This window comes from Mus caroli, chromosome 10, assembly GCF_900094665.2.
Source record: "Mus caroli chromosome 10, CAROLI_EIJ_v1.1, whole genome shotgun sequence".
Taxonomy (NCBI): Eukaryota; Metazoa; Chordata; class Mammalia; order Rodentia; family Muridae; genus Mus; species Mus caroli.
The window spans coordinates 83,290,017-83,309,459 of NC_034579.1; the positions used below are offsets into that span (position 1 = coordinate 83,290,017).

At 42.2% G+C, this 19,443-nt stretch overlaps 1 protein-coding gene across 4 annotated transcripts in view; it reads right to left on the reverse strand.

Annotated features, from left to right (window-relative positions):
- The window catches only part of Nr1h4 (nuclear receptor subfamily 1 group H member 4), an 80,640-nt gene that overhangs the window by 37,980 nt on the left and 23,217 nt on the right, over window positions 1-19,443 (reverse strand). For 2 of the 4 annotated variants that reach the window (XM_021173867.2, XM_021173866.2), the window contains exons 1-2: window positions 15,341-15,496; window positions 5,702-6,070 (exon numbers count right to left, since the gene is read on the reverse strand). In XM_021173867.2, the coding sequence (XP_021029526.1) occupies window positions 5,702-6,070; window positions 15,341-15,449 (478 nt within the window). In that variant the 5' untranslated portion in view covers window positions 15,450-15,496. Of the gene's footprint in view, window positions 1-5,701; window positions 6,071-15,340; window positions 15,497-19,443 lie in introns of those variants that run through there. The other 2 variants (XM_021173868.1, XM_021173869.1) reach the window with 1 other exon arrangement.

Consider the following 19,443-nt stretch of genomic DNA (forward strand, 5'->3'; position numbering starts at 1 on the left):
GTAATAGCAACAACCCACAGGTTGAGAACCACAGATCTATAGGGTCATTGTGAGGGTTAACTTAGATTATTGTATATAAAGAGTATTTGCCGTGGGCAAGGTGTGTGTTAACTGCCTCATGTACAACGAGAGTCTCAGTATATTTGGTCTCACTGTATGAATAGCAGAGCTTTCATGGCAGCCTGTAAATACTTCGGTAAGGCATTGTGCCAAAGGTCAAATGATTTAGCACATAGCAAGCCGGAGAACAGTGCCTACATATAGCAATCGCCAGGTGTATGTTATCTACCTGGCCATCTCTCCATCCTCATCGACACCATTATCTCCACAATCATCTCATCTTTCTCCTCATCAGCCCCATCTCCCCTTTGCAAGCAGGCTGACGGCCAGAGACAGGAGTTAATGTAGGACAGCCAGAAAAAGAATCCCTGGAATTGGAATTCGATTTGTTCGCCTTCAAAGTCGTAACCTACCTAGGATGTCAAAGGCTTCTAGTGTCTTGAAATCCTTAGGAACCCACGCTGCATCATGCTCTATGACGATTTCATCTTCCAGGTTATTGAAATCGTTACTAGAGTTCATAAGCCAGATTGTGTTTGATCTCAACTAGGGTCTCAATGCATGTGACCTCAATATATGAATATTAGGCAACAAAGGAGCGATTGGAAACTGTCTAATCCACCTCATGTGGTGATCATTTCAACCTTTCTTGAAGCTTTCCTAAAACTTCAGAACTAAACCTGATGCTGGTTCATGATCTTATATAAAAATATATTCTAAAGGACAATAGGGTCACCCATCAACTCAAACAGTGTCTTTCAAGACTGCTATCACTCTCTCTATGGCTTGTGTAAACTCCGAAACTGAGGCCGATGTGGCAGGAGCTGACCTACTAGGGAACACAGCCATTCAGAGTTTCCAGTCAGCTGTAGACTGGCTTTTGATAGTCAACACTTGAGATCTGCATAAAAAAAAAGTATTCAGACACGGATATTCTATAAACAGCACTGATAGCTCCCAGAGGAGGAAAAGTCTAGATCCAATCTAGGGCCAAGCAAACGCCATCCATACTATATCTGTATTCCAAGGTTAGTTAAAAAACAAACAAACAAACAAACAAAAAACATTGAAAACTGCAATTTCTCTTACTAATGCTGTATCCATGACAAATAAGACATTCAGGTAAATTAGAATGTTACTTTGGATCTAGAGACAAAAGTCAACAAAAGTAGGAAATCTCAGTATGATCTCTAGTTTGTTTCTAAGTTTCAAATTTTTTCTTTTTGTGGGGGACATTGTGTTTCAGGTGTCACAGGCCCCGCTGCTTATAAGTTAATCCCCAAACAAAAGAAAAAGAAAACGCTTTATATACAATAATCTAAGTTAACCCTCACAATGACCCTATAGATCTGTGGTTCTCAACCTGTGGGTTGTGGCTACCCTGACCCTCTTGGGGTTGCAAATCAGACATCTTGCCTATCAAATATTTACATTACGGTTCATAGCAGTAGCAAAATTACAGTTATGAGGTAGGAACAAACATAATTTTATGACTGGGGGCCAACACAACCTGAGGAACTGTATTAAAGTGTCACAGCTAGGAAGGTTGAGAACCACTGGTATAGATAACTTCTCTTTTACAGAGTTAGGGCATATAGAAATAAAGTGCTAGACAGAATGAGATTTGGCTAGCTCTGTATCTCCTGCGTCCTCCTTCCAGGATTCTGTAAGTCTATTCTGCAAAGGAAGAATGTTGGACACATTTCCCAGGTTCCCTTGCAAAGCTCTTCCATAGAGGTAGCATTAGAAGTCAATGAATGGGGCCTAGAGCTGTACTCTTATCATTTCAGCTGTGGATCAGGGTCATGGAATTGTGTCAAGCAATAGCTTTAGTTTCCAGGTGAGAGTGTTGACAGAACCGATACAGAACACCACTGCGGGTGGATTCAACAGACAAGGTCTGGCCCTGGAGCCATTAATTTTAGCAAAGGCAACTTCCTAAACCCTTGATGGCAGCTAATGTGCTACATCTCTGTGGCAAATAGTTATCAGGGTGCCTTCTGACATCACCACCTTCTACGCTGTGGCTGTTTAGCAGTAGCTCCAACTGACCAGCCTGGCGGTACAGCTCTGAGCACAGAACCTGTGGTGGCTCTCTTCTTTTGACTGTCCCTGCTTTTGTTCCATTCTACTTGAAATGTTAGTTTTGGTTTTATTTCATTGGGTTCCCACTGCCATCTTCGATAACTTGATACTATTACAAAACCGTAGAAAGCCTAGCATGCTGATGGACTGTAAAGCCTGCAGTCTCTATGAAGAATGTTACAGAGCAAAATCAGCTTTACATCCAGAGAGATCAGATGCCAAGAGTTGCAGATTGTGGAGACAGGGTTGGCTGAGCTGCTAGATGTTCCAGGAACAGGTCTTTGTTGGACTCCATTGGATCCTATTCTGTGCACCATTCATTTCCTTGCAAACCTTTCCTCTTTCCCTTCTTCCTAAGCGAGAGCAGGTTTCCTTTGTTTTCCCATGAGAACATGTAACTCCACAAGGCAGACAGACTATTTATTGACTTTCCAGTCACCAAAGTCCGTACTCCCAAATCCCAATCACTATGTGACTGTTAAGGAAGAAGAAGGGTAGCTACTCCTGTATCCAACAGTATTATGGTGTCAATCAAAGAGACAGAACTGAGGCATGCTGGTACCTTGAGAGGTCCACGAACTCTTTTTCTCCCATGTCCCTGTTTCCAGACTGAATCCTAGAGGTGGGTTGAGAGTTGACAGAAACCCAGTGTCATCTGGGATCCTATAACAGAGAGATTCCTGCATGCTTAGGGTTCCCTATACCCAGCCTGGCCTGGAGCAGATCAACAGTTTTATGGTTTCTTGATACACCTGGATATTCCAGTACAACCCTAGAACAACAGAAGGAACCCACCCCTGACCCCAAAAGAAATGCACAGACGGGGCCAGAAGTGGAAAAGGAATGTACTCAGCAATGTAGGGTGTTGTGGATGCTGCTAGCTCTTCTCACTGGTGACTGGAGAGCAGCCAGACTATCACCCCAAGACCCTCTAGTCTCCCTGAAGTCACTCTGCCAGGCCCCAGAATTCTTCGGACCTTTTTTAAAATCCGTGTTTACTTATGAGGTGAACTGTTCCAGAGTTCTGACTTTGGGTGTTTGATCCGTGGCCCGAGACAATACTGATTCCTCAATATCTAAATGAAGCATTTGGCTTTCGTCCTTGGGCCGTTTGGGTCAGCAGTGTTAACTATGAACAAAGAGCCCCGGAGTACAATGGGCATTTACTAGGCAAACAATGTCTAGGAGCTCAGCCTGGAGGTCGCTCAAACAAAGTGCCGAGTTGAGTTGGAGTTATAAACCGTAGTTTTGAAACTGGATCCCACCCCTTCCTTCCCTTATCAGCTATGGAGCCCTGGGTGGGTTCGTTAGTGGTCTGTGTTTCAGTTTGCTCGTCTACAAAATAGGCATCAAGTATGAAAATTCATGAGCCTTATGGTGGAAGTGTAGCAGATACTTCCCACGGGCTCTTAGCACTGACGTCTGCACAGCTTCTTTCTGATATGATATGCGTACTCCTCTCTCTTTTCTGTTTTGTTTCCTTTTATTGAAAATAGCTCCTCCCCCCTCACCTTCTGTATCTTGATTACTGTCTCCCCTCCCTCTGCTCCTCCCAGCTCCTCTCCACCTCCCCTCCCATCTGGATCCACACCCTTTCTGTCTCTCACTAGAAACCAAGCAGGCTTCTTAAGGGATAATAATAAAATAAGATAAGATACAATAGATAAAATATAATAAGATAAAACAAAAAACTAAACATTGGAATTGGACTAAACAAACAAAAAGAAGGAAAAGAGCCCAAGAGGAGGCACAAAAAACAGACTTACTCAGGAATCCCATAAAAACACTGAATTGGAAGCATATATATATATATATATATATATATATATATATATATATATATATGCAAAGGACCTGGTGCAGACCCGTGCAGGCCCCAGGCATGCTGCTCCAGTCTCTGTGAGTTCATATGAGCTTTGCTTGCATTGACTTAGAGGGCCTTGTTCTCCTGGTGTTCTCCACCTCCTCTGGCTCCTACACCCATTCTGCCTCCTCTTCTGTGATACAGACTTAAAGTAGACTATGAGTGCCTTTTTCTTCTTCTTTCTCTTCTGGCAGGAAGCGTGACCTAGACTGGAATTTGTGCTTTTCTAGCTAGATTGCCAGTCATTTTTATATACAGATGAATGTTCCTACCTCAAGCTGGAGATGGATGGAAACTTCTAGAGAAAGGGTTCTCTGCTGGTGACTAACTGAAATCGTACAGGTTCATGCACTGGTCCTCACAGAAAGCTCTTACAATCGAATGTGTCTTAGAATTCAAAAGTGTTTTGAATCTTAGGGGTGTTGGAAAGAGCGCTCAATGGATGAAGTGTTTATTGTGAAGGCATGAGGATATGGGTTCAGATCCTTCTAGACCACTGGCTCTCAACCTTCCTAAGGCTGCGACCTACCTTTTAATACAGTCTTTCTGTATTGAAACTATCCTTCTGGTGACTAGAGAGGGGGTGGGAGCGAGGGAGGTGGAGAGAGAGAGAGAGAGAGAGAGCAGGCACGCTGTTGCTTTCCATGCTGTTCAGCCAGGTAAGCCCTCTTGGGTGCCTTGGATATCACCTATGCCCAGATTTTTTAAATTTTAGCACGAGGGGCTCATGAAATCACAGACTCTTAGGTTCTTCTTCCAGAAAATCTTTTTTTTTGGGGGGGGGGGTTTGAGACAGGGTTTCTCTGCATATCCCTGGCTGTCCTAGAACTCACTTTGTATACCAGGCTGGCCTCGAACTCAGAAATCCACCTGCCTCTGCCTCCCAAGTCCATAGGCTCGGAGTGAGACCTCAAATCTGTACCTCCTAGAAACTGCCAAATGATGTCATAGCACATTTACTTCACGCTACACAACTGGATCCAAAGACTCTTAGCAGGAATAATAAGAACGACTCATTGAGTGCTCCCTGCATGTTAGACATTTTACTAATTCTTTTACCCATGCTAATTTATTCTTATTTATATATGCTCTTTACATTCATTTGATTGGGGGGCATGCACATACTGTGGCATTGTGAAGGTCAGAGGACACCTCTCAGCAGTTCTTATACCATGTGGGTCCCAGGGATCTTAACTCCATGGCCATCTCACTGGCTCCATATTAAACTTATTATTACATTTTATTTTATAATATTCTTCTTAAAACTAATAATAGCTTCTCTGGATCATCTCTATGGCCATCTTGTCCTGACATTTGAACTAATTACCATCAGAGTTTGTGTGTGCCTATGATCTCATTAACAGCAAGAAATTTGAGCTAATTATCAAGAGTAGTGAGAAAATAGCAAAGATAAACTTAATGTGCCCAATATGTCCCCAGCTCAGGCTAAATTGGGCTCTGAAGGAACCAAGAGGTGGCTTGGACAACAGCAGTGGAAAACTGGAGCCTTTTATAGCGCACGGAGTTCACTTGCCAAAATCAAGAGGCCATGCTTCACTGACAGTTCAAACAACAAACACACATAACATATAATTTATAAATGTGGTTATTTTCTTGCCTATAATCCTTGTTCAAGAAATTGTAGCAGCCACCTCAGTAGAATTGTACTGAAAGGAAAACGAAAGCTCTCACCTTTGCAGCCCTCGCAGGTGAGCGCATTGTAGTGGTACCCAGAGGCCCTGTCTCCACAGACAACACACAGCTCATCCCCTTTTATTCTGCCTGCCGATGCCGCGGCCATTCGCGGCTTCTTTGTCACAGGCATCTCTGATACCTCAGTCTCTCCCTGGTACCCAGTCTCAGCGGGCATTCGCCTGAGTTCATAGATTCCAGGAGAGTACCAGTCTTCCGGTTGTTGGGGGTAGAAACCCAGGTTGGAATAGTAAGACGAGGAGGAAATCTGTGGCTGAACTTGAGGAAACTGGACATTGTTGTATGGGGAGTACGATTCCAAATCCAGATTCTGCCCCAGAGGGCCTGCCGAGTGTTCTGTTAGCATACCTGAAGTAAAGGATCAACAGAGCCAGAATTAATGTCATCCTTCTAGAAAGTAGAGCAACATGTCAGGTCTAATACTGAAATGGAAATTTATTTCAGTATAAACTATGAACATATATAAAAGCTAAAACTACAAAGTATATTTAGCTATATAATTAACTTCTAAAATACATATTTATCTGTAAATATACCTAGTCTCTCTATATATACATACATATATATGCATGTATAAATAGCTAGAGATAAAAACATGTAAATGATAAATCATAAGCTCAGGGACAAAATGTGCCACATGGAGGACTGATGAATGGCATGTTGTAATATGTAATGAGATCCTGAAAATTAATACTCAATACTCTATGGAAAAAGGATAAAAATCATAAACAAATAGCTTTTAGAAGCTGTTTTATAAACCCACAAAACATTTCTCTTGTAAAATAAATAATAAATAAGCTCAAATTAAATCTATAACATACTAATTTTTAAACTCAGGTTATGAAGATTTTAAGTTTAATGATAGAGACTCTTAGAAAAACAAATATTCTTAAGGGAAATTTGTTAGTATCCTCCAGCACTTAAAACTCTAGTAGCCATATATATATATATATATATATATATATATATATATATATGTAATAGCCATATATATATATAAAATTCTCCATGTAAGGAATTTTCATACAAATTACGATATTCACTTTTGACACCTTGTAAGAACCAGAAATTGGAAACACACTCCATCAATAGGAGTATGGTTGGAAAAATTGCAGTATTTGTACACAGATATTATTCAGATATGCAAGAATAATGATGGTGATGATATGGGAAGGGTTCTAACTCAGCTACTATTTTAAATAGAAAGTAGAAAAGTGTGTGTATTCATGAATATAAAAGTATTTTGTGTGAGTGAGTGTGTGTGAGTGAATGTGTATATGGGTGTGTGAGAGTGTGTGTGTGTGTGTAGAGAGTATGTGTGAGAGTATGTGTAAGTGTGTGTATGAGTGTGTGAGAGTATGTGTAAGTGTGTGTGTGTGTGTGTGTGTGAGAGTATGTGTAAGTGTGTGTGTGAGTGTGTGAGAGTATGTCTAAGTGTGTGTGTGAGTGTGTGAGAGTATGTGTGTAAGTATGTGTGTGAGTGTGTGTGTGTGAGTGTGTGAGAGTATGTGTAAGTGTGTGTGTGTGAGTGAGTGTGAGTGTGTGAGTGTGTATGTGTGTGTGTGTAAGTGTGTGTGTGTGTTATAGGTAAGGCAACTTTCTTCATGATCTTTAACATGCTGGGGTAAGAAACTACACAAGAATTTTACAGGTTTTTCTGTTTGAGGTTTTGTTACAAGCCTGTTACTTGAATTATCGTTACATAGAAGGGAGCGTTTGGAAAGAAGAAGGCACCACCTAGCAGCACTGGTCTCCCTGGATTCAAACCCATGGTCTGTTACTTACTCTCCTGGTGCAGGTGGGAGTTTTCTTCACACTTATACTTTTCTCTTCATATAAAGGAAATACTAATGCCTACCAATAACAACTGAGTTGTAAGGATTGAGTGAGATAAGACATGCCAAGCACTTGGTTAAATTTGATATAGAAGTGCCCAAAACTTATAGATGACATTAAAATAGGGAAGATCTTTATTCCCGAAACCATTATTATTAAATAAGATGTTAATAAAAAACCTTTAGGTAATAATAACTAGCAGGTTGTGAAGATGCTTCTATTTTAGGAAACACAAGTCATGCTTTTTAGAATACAGAATGGTTAAATTATGCAACCTGCTAAAAGAAAAAAGACATAGACAAAAGACAAGAGAGTGGACCCTAGAGACGGCCATATCCAGGGATCCACCCCACAATCAGCCTCCAAACGCTGACACCATTGCATACACTAGCAAGATTTTGCTGAAAGGACCCTGATATAGCTGTCTCTCGTGAGACTATGCCGGGGCCTAGCAAACACAGAAGTGGATGCTCACAGTCAGCTATTGGGTGGATCACAGGGCCCCCAATGGAGGAGCTAGAGAAAGTACCCAAGGAGCTAAAGAGATCTGCAGCCCTATAGGTGGAACAATATGAACTAACCAGTACCTCCAGGGCTCGTGTCTCTAGCTGCATATGTATCAGAAGATGGCTTAGCCAGCCACCATTGGAAAGAGAGGCCCATTGGTCTTGTAAACTTTATGTACCTCAGTATAGGGAACGCCAGGGCCAAGAAGTGGGAGTGGGTGGGTAGAGTATGGGAGACTTTTGGGATAACACTGGAAATGTAAATGAAGAAAATACCTAATTAAAAAAAAAATCCTCTCTTCTTGGTTTGTTTGCTTTGGGTCTTGCAAGAATGGGGAAAGCAGGCTGGAAGGGGAGTGGGAATTCCCTCTGCATTTGCCACTGGGATCTCACTTATCCCAACCTGCCTTGCAGAAACTGGGAGGATAGTGCACAGGGTTGGGTTCATCATGACAGTGACACTTTGAACTGTGGAGGAATCCAATTTTTGGGTGGGCTTTCTTTAGCATATGGGGGTGCATAGCACCTTTTGAATTGTGTGTCCTAGGGCTGTTATTCGGTGAGGGGAGAAGTTCTAATCCATACTCTGTTGTACTAGTACAGCATCTTTCGTCTTCATCATGTCTTCATCTTTCTCTCACATCAGCATCACTGTCATCATCATCATCAGTAGGAGGGAGATTGTCAGGGTATGATCAGTGTATATGATCATTGTAGTCCAGACAGCAGTGTGTGAGCAGGGGCCAAGCCAGTGCAAATCACTTTGGCACCCTCCAGCAACCAGAGGAAGCCCAGTCTAGCTGAAGTGAGTTGGCAGAAAAATGAAAAGCAATGGGGCTGGAAATAGAGCAGATATTGGTAGCCCAAGGTCCTTGCATNAAAGAGAGGCCCATTGGACATGCAAACTTTATATGCCCCAGTACAGGGGAACGCCAGGGCCAAAAAAATGGGAATGGGTGGGTAGGGAAGTGGGGGGGAGGGTATGGGGGGACTTTTGGGATAGCATTGGAAATGTAATTGAGGAAAATACGTAATGAAAAATATTAAAAATTAATTTAAAAAAAAGATAAGAGAGTGTACGAGTGCATTTGATTCTTTAACACACTGTCAGGCAAGCCTAGAGGACAATTCCAGCTGCATCTTTCCTGAGTACTGGGACTTTAAGCAAATAAGGTTTGATACCCAGTATTCGAACCTCAAGCTGGAGATGGAAACTTCTAGAGAAAGCATTCTGTTGGTGACTGACTGAAATCGTACAGACTCACTGGTCCTCACTTAGAATCAAATGTGTCTTAGAATTCAAAAGTTAACTGAATCTTAGGGGTACTGGGGAGAGGGTTCAAAGGATGAAGGGTTTGCTGGGCAGGCATGAGGACATGGGTTCAGATCCTTCGCACCCTCTAGAGCAGTGGTTCAACCTTCCAAACGCTGCCACCTTTTAGTACAGTTCCTCATGTTGTGGTGACCCCCAACCATAAAATCATTTCATTGCTACTTTATAACTGTAATTTTGCTACCGTTATGAGTTATCATGTAAATATCTGCTATTCAACCCTTCTGGGGATCACAACCATAGGTTGGGAATCACTGCTCTACAAAGCCCTGGAGGCTTATACCTGTAATGCCAGCACTGGGGAGGTAGAGGCAAGGGCATGCCAGAAGCTCATGAACCAGCTAGTCTTGCTGATTCCAATTCAATGAGGGCTCAGAAATGTGAGGTGGGGGTGGGGGGAGAGATAGAATGTGTTTGCTGTAATATACTTAACTTCAATCTCTGGCCTTCTACATGCACATATAGGTGAACACATTTCCTACACACACACACACACACACACACACACACACACACACACACACACACTGGCAACTATACAATTGATAAAATAAATAAACAAATAAATAAAATTTAGAACCTCTTGATTGGGCCTGAACTTGATCCCCAGAACCACAGAAAAGAGAAAAAAAAAACACATTTCTTTTAGATTTCAAAACATTCAGTATTCTTTCTTTGTTCCGTATGTGGTGTTCACACCGCTGGGTAGAACTCAGCAATGCTTTCTTCAGTGCTGTTCTGTCAATATTCACACAAAGGAGAATAAACAATGTGTTTAGCCAGTGTTTCACATCCTTCAGCCCAGGAATGGCCACCAAAAAAACAAACAAACAAAAACAAAACAAAACAAAAAACTGAAAATTTAAAACCCTACTGAACTTAAAAAAAAAATGGTTTCTAGAAGTTTGGGAATTTGGAGTTGTACGTTGGGATTCTGGGCCTGTGCCCCGTGCCTCTAAAATGTTCTTCAAGGGGCTCAAATGGTTGATGTTATTGTCATTACTACTAGTAGAAGAATTTTTTTTTATGAATTCCTTCCTAACACTGAGGATTGGTATATTCTTGCTATTCTTTGCAACCATAGGATGAGGTACTATTACCCCTCCTGCATGTTCAAGCATCTCATGGGCCGCCTAGTCACACTTAAGACAACTCAGTGCTACATATGCAGCTAGAGACACGAGCTCTTGGGGTACTGGTTAGTTCATATTGTTGTTCCACCTATAGGGTTGCAGACTCCTTCAGCTCCTTGGGTACTTTCTCTAGCTCCTCCATTGGGGGTCCTGTGTTCCAACCAATAGATGACAGTGAGCATCCACTTCTGTATTTGCCAGGCACTGGCATAGCCTCATATGAGACAGCTATATCAGGGTCCTTTCAGCAAAATCTTGCTGGCGTATGCAATAGTGTCTGGGTTTGGTGGCTGATTATAGGATCCTAGTCGGCCATCAGTGGAAAGAGAGGCCCCTAGGTCATGCAAACTTTATATGCCCCAGTACTTCTTACTCCTGCCCAAGTCCTTGAGACTTTAGAGTCTGACCTCAAAGCCCAAGCATCCTCACTCCATGGGATGCTGTCAAATGTGAGATGCTTCCCAGGCCTGACTTCCTCTTCCTCTGCCTTCTTTACTTGCGATTGTAAATTCTGCTTGCACATAAAACACGAAAGGCTCTTCAAGGCTTGGTGTGCATGATCCCTTTTCCCCCATGTCCCAGGTTTTCTGGTTTTTTTTTTGCTGTTTCCAGTCTCCCTCATGCCCCTTCCTCAGCCTAGCCGCTCTCTCCCAGAGCTCATTAAATCCAGTTTCACGTGGCTACGGATTTGACTGTAAGGACCATTTTGCTCTGCTTGTTTTCTCTGACTCCCCATCTTAACGGTCATGGTTCCAAGTTTAATTAAATGGTGCCTACAAACCATTACTTACTGCCCTGCCTGGGCCTCTCTTTGCTCATCTATAAAGAAAAGATATATGATCTTCTAGTCCTTTCTATCTAAAAATCTCCTAGGTATTAGACTTGTCTATGAATATTAGAATTCAGAACTTTTCTACAATGGCCAAGCTGAATATCCACATATTAAATATTGAGAACACATCCTACACTGACCCAGGAAATGACTGACCAAACACACAATATACAGTATCTGTGCAGACATCAATTTCCCTCCTTTCGTGCCTAACTTGTCTGGATCAGTTGGGGGAAAAAAATCAGTGCATCTGACCAACAAAAAGATTTTAGTAAAGCCACTTTGTTCTATGAGAACAAAATAGAAGAATAAAGTATAAAATTATTATAGATAAAATGTAAGCAAAATCCCAGTTCATTTCATTATCATATAATATGACTGAAAATCCTGAAGCAAGTAAAATTATAAAACAAATCTGAAAAGTTATAACGTTGGTTTCACTTTTTCCTAGATTTTGTCTTCTATCCTGTTCTCTTAATTCTTCCTCCACCCAGACCCAGCTTCTCACCATCCCAAGGTCAAAGTCAATTAGCACCAGAAGCTGGATTCTGTAGAACCCAGGGAAATGGTTAACTTTTCCTTCTCACATGATGGTTCTCGGTCTCCGAAGACAATTTCAGTAAAGCAAATATCTCCATAATCAAGAAAAAAACAGAGCCCCAAACTCAGGTCAGTTAATGACATCAACATCACATCTGTCCCTGGAACCATCTAACACAAAACAGGAAGAGGGATGGGAGACGGCCCAGGCAGTCAAGTACCTGCCACACATGCGTGAAGACCTACATTCCTCAAAACCATGCCAAAAAGCCAGGAGAGCTCCAGGGTTCTGCTTGATTCTGAGTTGCTAGTAAGCCCAGCTAAGAACTCAGAGACAAGAAGGAGCCTGTGGCTCACTGGTCAGACAGCCTACTTGACAAACACGGGGCCAGTGAGAAATCTTGTCACAAGGAAACCTTGAAGAACCAAACAAAACCAGTGACAGTACCTAAAACACCTGAGGTTGACCTCTGGCCTCCACATGCATTCAAGCACACACACACACACACACACACACACAAATACAGTTTTTCCAAGGTTATAGATAATTTTATGCTAAATAGTAAAACATTGCAAAATGTGAGAATAGTATACAATGATACAAAACAATGCTTCTGTTCTCAAAGAATACTCACTTCTAGCGTTTCACAGTTCACTGCATAACCACAGAGCACAGCAGTAAGTATCCAGCCAGTATAAAAATGAAGAATTGGCACAGCTGACATTTTCTAAATGGTTAGACCAGAGCAACTTCTACTACAGAATTGATTAACTCTCTGCACTTCATCTATTACAATTTCCATAGACCATTAACCCCTGGCCCAACCTTTCTTTCTCATCAGGTAATTCTTAGTTTAAAGTACAGTTGTTGGGGATGGAGATCAGATAGCCCAGTGGTTAAGAGCACTGACTGCTCTTCCAGTAGGTCCCGAGTTCAATTCCCAGCACCCACATGGTGGCTCACAACCATTTATAATGGGATCCAATTCCCTCTTCTGGTGTGTCTGAAGACAGCTACAAACCTCATATACATAAAATAAATAATCAAATCTTTAAAGTACAGTTGCTGAGAAAGAGGGTTGACACTAAAGATCTTAGAAAGATCTTGATGTTATTGATAACTGATGGTTAATTATCCCCACACACAGTCTGTTCTAATAGCATGACCACTGAGAGGCCTATTGTGTCATCTATAATGGACACTTGATATTTGGCACACACTGAACACACCATGAACAAGACAGAAAATGTCCAGCCTTTCTTCTGTTTCTCTGTTGGGGGACCAGAGATGTCAAGGACAGGACAAAGCTACTAAGTCATTAAGTGTTGATCTATGTGATAGAGAAGGAGTGGAGGGGGTCGAAGTGGATCCACTGTAACTTAGAGTACCAGAATTTGGATCCTTTGGATGAGAGACTCCATGAGAGTTTAGGAAAATGGTCTTAAATAGGAACACATAAATAAACTCCAGGGGAGTCTGAGGTATCCCCGAAAGCCAACTTCTGGATAGAGGCCTCTACCTTTCCATAGATTGTCATCCAGCGGAACTTCCTGAGTTGAAAGGAGGGTTTCAGACTTACAATATGACAGCCATTATAACATGAGGATTTTGGACAGTTGAGATGCAGTTAGTAAAACTAAGGGACAAGAGTTTTAAATGTATTAAATTCTCAGTAATTAAAAATCTTAATTAAGTAATCATTAGAGGCTGGTGGCTGTCAACAGGACAGCTCTAGGGAGTTTGTGAACAGAAAATGGGTTCACATGCTCATGGTGACACTTGCCTGCACTTCAGTTAGAGTCGGTGTCCAGAGCAAATGATCCCCCTACCCCTGTTTTTTTGTTTTGTTTTACAGTTTTGTGGTTGTTGTTTTGTTTTGCTTTGCTTTGTTTTGTTGTTTTAATTTACCTCCGATGCAGTTCTAAGCACAGCAAATGTTCAGTGGAATTGAACTGAGAGGGAACTTGCTTTAACACATATCTTGTTTCCTAAGCCATGGCTTCTTCGCCAAAGGACATGGCTTCATTTGTGAAGTTGTTTGCCGTTCCCTGCGCCTGACCTTGGGACATAGGTGTTTCTCCCAGCTGTGTCAGCTGATGGCCTCCTCCAAGAGACCTGCCCCAGTTTCCCCAGGTAGAACTAATCTCTCTAACCTCTGTACACACTTCTAATACAGCACTTATCAGAAACATGAATAATTAGCCGTATGTGTTCACGGCCTTTATCTTCCACGCTAAACTTGAGGCAGTAATAAGAAACTAGTCTATACTGCAACAGAGGAGATGGGTCTGCTCTCGATTCACCTGCAAATGGCTAAACATATGAACTTGGGGACGGCATTGAACTTCTTTCAGCTTCGGTGTCAGCCCCCATAAAGTTGGAGTCCTGAGCTGTTGAGGTCAGAGGCTGCAGGCAGTGAGGAAGGTATAAAGCAAGGGCTGTAAATTGCGTTCTCCACACAGAGCAAATATTCAGTATATCCTGCTTGGCTGCTGTTGTGGTTAGCTGTGAACGCTCTCTCCGAGGGGAGGGTTAGATTATATTCCCTTTCCTATCATTTCTGGCCCTGGACACAGTGTCTGGCACATAGTAAGCATGAAATAAATGTGTGTTAAATAGAAGGGGGTAGAAAATTTGCTTTGCCACACCATGAAAGTAATTTCTCTCTCTAAATACAGTGTCAGCCTCTTTGAAACACCACGCTTAAGGAAAATGAGCTGCTGCCAAGTCTATGATCAAAAGTATGCACATCGTTGTAATTACTGGGGAAATGATTAGCGTTTAATTCTTATGTTTTGAGAAAAAAGAACACTTACATTAGGCTGTCTTTTCATGGTAAAGTATATTTTAACTCAGAGAAAAAAACACCCTAAGAATAAATCTAAGTTTTTATCTATCTTACTTGTTGGAAAACACTGGAAGAGACAAAACTAGTTCATTAAATCTATATTTCTTCTTTTTCTGAAGTCTATATTTCATCATGACCCTTGCACATACTTACACATGTGTGACTGAATCCAAACTCCACAAAATAAATTTATCTTTACTTCTGGGTAGGTGTGTTAATGCTTTCTTTATTCTAGTTTTTAAGGCTGGTACCAGGGCACCAGACAAGGTTCAGAATTCAATGACATGGAGGTTCAGCATTTTAAAGGCACAGGATTCAGTAAGAGACTAATTTTCTTCAAGCGTCCACGGACATCACTGTTAACATTTGACTGACTTGAAAGAATAGTACTAGGTTGGCCCTATAAGATCCCTATAAGATACTCATGTAGTTAGAACTATGGAAACCAACCCCTAAAACCCCCGTCTTCTCCGCTTGTCTGGACCTCCCTCTGACAGAGACCTATGGCTTTGACCTCTAACAAAAAGACCCGTGTATTTGCCCGGTGCAGTAGGAGAGCCCACATAGGGACAGCGGTGTAGTGACCTACCTTTAGTCGGCTTCACACTCATCCCGTCCGGCACAAATCCTGACAGCCGGTGGCTGTGGTGAAGACTAATCTGAATTGGATTTTCTAAACCCTGAAACTGCATCACCATCCTTAGCTTCCTCACGGCAACTGAGAAGGAGCCGAGGTAAGAAACGACAGGGGCCAGAGGTTGGTGTGGTTTACTGATTAACCCCATCGCTGAGCGGAATATTTGTAAATGTTTATGAGAAAAGTCCTCAATGCCAAATTGCCTAGTAAGCTGGAAACTGGTGTCTTAGATAAACATTTTGGGGAGCCCTTTCCCAGCCTAAGAACCTTTTGAGGGTAAATTTCCGTTCACTGCCTCTAAGACTGGCTGGAGGTCAAATGCCACATGGATGGATCTTTACCTTTGTAACTAGGGCAAATTTGTAACAGCAGAAGCATTAAGGAATAAGACTTCACAGTTAGCCTGAGAAGCCTACTATAGACCTGGACAAATGGGTTTGTATCTAGTAATATGTGAAGAACTGTCCGGCCCATACTCCAGATCATATGTTGAAATCCTAGCCCCAAGGACCTTATAGTGACCTTATTTAGCAATCCCACTATGGCTCATGTCCTTATGACAGGAGAGAGAGAGAAAGAGAGAGAGAGAGAGAGAGAGAGAGAGAGAGAGAGAGAGAGAGAGAAGGACCTGTGGATGGAAAATGAAGCAAAGAGGCAAGACATGACTTTGATATGACAAACAGAAAGATCTAGAAGGATTCCTTCCTGGGAGTCTCAGGAGGAGCCAATCTTTCTGACACCCCGATTTTAGACTTCTAGCCTTCAGAATTCTAAGTCAATACATTTTGTTGTTTAAGCCATGCAGCTTTGATATTCAGGCACAGTAGTCAAAACCAAAATAAATAAATTTAATAAATCCAATCTTTCTTAATATCTACAAGCTCTATGGACAATGAACACGTACATTTCTGCATTTATTTTCTCATTTTTTAAAAAAAGGATTGATCCAGCATGGTGGTGGCATACACCTTTAATCCTAGCACTTAGGAGGCAGAGACAGAGGATTTCCATGTGTTCATAGCATGCCTGGTCTACAGAGTGAGTTCTAGGACAGCTAGGTCTACACAGAGAAATCCTGACTCAAAAAACAAACAAAAAAGTTGGCCTTTATTTTTATGCTATGTATCTGCATGACACATGTGTACCTGGTGCTCACAGAGGCCAGAAGAGGGTGTGGGATTTTCGGGAACAGTAGTTACAGAAGGTTGTGATCTGTCACATGGGTGCTAAGAACCAATCTCGGGTCCCCTGCAAGAGCAACAGGTGTTTTTTAAATGCTGAGACATCTCTCCGGCTCCAATTTCCTAATTTTTAAAGGGTGGAGGTGATAATAACACAACTCACAGTCATATATGATTTAAATAAAATAATATAAAAATGCCATAAGTATATTGGTGGTGGTAGTCACTGTACTGATATTATACTTAGACAGTTTGAAATTATAGCATGGCTTCCTTATGGGATAGAAATGGTTCCATTTTTAAAAACATGTACATAATTTCTGAATATCAGCCTTAAGACTTTGCTGTGTTGCTGTTGTTGTTGTTGTTGTTGCTGCTGCTGCTGATGCTACTGAGAAAGTGTGAGCAATGGATTCAGTAGACTCAGGGTTGATTCCAGGCATGACGCTACTAGACATGCTATGTAACTTCAGGTAAGTCTCTGGGCTGCTATGGGCCCCATTTGTCTGCCTCACCAGATGGAGAAATATAGATAATAATAGATAATATCCCTGCCTACACCCTTCACAGGCTTGCTGTGAAGATAAAATGAGATTATCAACATGAAAGCAAATTCAGAGACAAAGGTGATACCTGCCATAATTTGCTGACAGCCCCACAGCCTTTATAAGTGTCCAAAGTGTATTAACACATTATCTCTCAGGAGCCTCACTTCTACCATATGTAACAGCGTCTTACTTATGAGGCCCACTGTCTTCAACCCTATCTTACAGAGGATGAATGACAACTCAGTGAGGTTAAGTGACTTGTGAATAGTTTACAAGGAATGAAGCAGAGACGTTAGCATTTGACTTCAGGATCAGAATCCGGTGGCTGAAAGGCTAAGGCACATCCGCATCACTCCCTGTAGGACTGAGGGGACCTCAGGAGATGGGGTAGGAAGAATGTAAGAGGAACAAAGAGGTGACTGTGGTAGAACACTGTCATGGGACACCACCACTGGGCTCCTGACCTCACAGCAGCTGAGCTTTCTGGCACAAGACCTACAAGAGATTGGATAAGGAAGGCTTATCTTATCATGGAGGAGAAGGGCCCTTGAGCCCACCCACCAGGACCTATAGGCAGATAATGGTAGCTGAGCAGAGGGTGTTCACAGGGCCATATACCTCCCTGAAGACCTATAGGCACTTAATGATCTCTGGGGGAGGAAGAAAGATTTTCTCCAGTGGCTTAGATAACTTGTGGCAAGAGGGCCACACTCCTGTAAATAAGTCCTTACCCAGGACGTGTAAACAGCTTTAATAAAACTTATTGTATCATTAATGTAAAAAGACATGAAAGTAAAAGAGAGATTAACTAAGTATTTTAGTTAGGGTTTTATTGCTGTGAAGAGACACCATGACCACGCCAACTCTTATAAAGACAAACATTTCATTGGGGCTGGCTCACAGTTTCAGATGCTTAGTCCATTATCATCATAGCAGGAAGCATGGCAGCATGCAGGCCGACATGGAGCTAAGAGTTCTACATTGGGATCCACAGGTAGCAGGAAGAAACAGTGACACACTGGCCAGGTCTGAGCATCTGAGACCTCAAAGACCATGCCCTCGTGACCTTCAACAAAGCCACGCCTACTATAACAAAGCCACACCTATTCCAACTAGGCCACAGCTCCTATTAGTACCATTATGAGCCTATGAGAACCATTTTTTTTTTGAGAGCTATTTTTATCCAAACCATCACACTGGGGTATCAGCAAGAATGCTGGGAGAGGAGAATGGAGAACTGCCTCCTGTTAACCACTCCTTTCCACTTTCGTGCAAAGGTGTACTATCTGGGACAGTAGCCTCTGGTTACGTCCGTCTGTACTCGAGTAAGTGGTGGAAGCTCCTGAGTCACACACTCATGTGTCAGTGTTCCACATGTGGAGAGTGCTTGCTACGCTGGACTAAAATAGATTCAGGACATGTCCAGCACCATAGCAAGTTCTGTAGGGCAGCATAGCTGTAGATTGTATAGATCAATATGAATGGCAGCCCAGCCAAGGTACATTCATTGGGCATCGCTGTGACGGGGTAGAGCAAATACTGGCAATGCTTGTCTAAACACTCTACTGCAGGAGAACTGTGACCAGCATCCTGTGATACAGTCTTGGGACTTTTGGGATAGCATTGGAAATGTAACTGAGGAAAATATGTAATAAAAATATTAAAAATTAAAAAAAAAAAAAGAAAATACTTTCTCTTTGGTTCGTGGCTCAGTCTCTGAGAGTCCCCAAGACTCCAGGTTAGTTGACTCTGTTGATTTTTCTGTGAGAGTCCTATCCCCTTTAGGGCCTTCCACCCTTCCCCCAACTCTTCCAGAAGAGTCCCCGAGCTCTGTCAGGTTCCCCAACAACTGGAGCGGGGCTGTCCCTAGAGCTGTAGCCTGCCTGTGGAATCTGTTCTCCAACTGGACTGCCTCATTTGGCTTCAGTGGGAGAGGATGTGCCTAACCCTGCAGAGATTTGGTGCTCCTGGGCAGGGGGTGTACCCAGGGGCCCCCTACCCTTTCAGAGGAGAAGGGGGAACGGGAGGGATGGACTCTGTGAGGCAGGGATGAAGGCAGTGACTGGGATGTAAAATAAATAAATACATTAATTAATTGAAAAAAAAAGAAAAGAAAATGCTTTCTCCTCTGAGAAGGTGAATAGAAGTGTTCTCTTAGCTGGGAACCTTCAGCACCCAGATCCTATCCCTGTCCTAATAATATTGTGGGTATCTACTTGCTGTTTAAAGGAATGTGGGTCAGATTGTTTGACAGCTTTAAATATCTACTCTCTCTCTCTCTCTCTCTCTCTCTCTCTCTCTCTCTCTCTCTCTCTCTCTCTCTCTC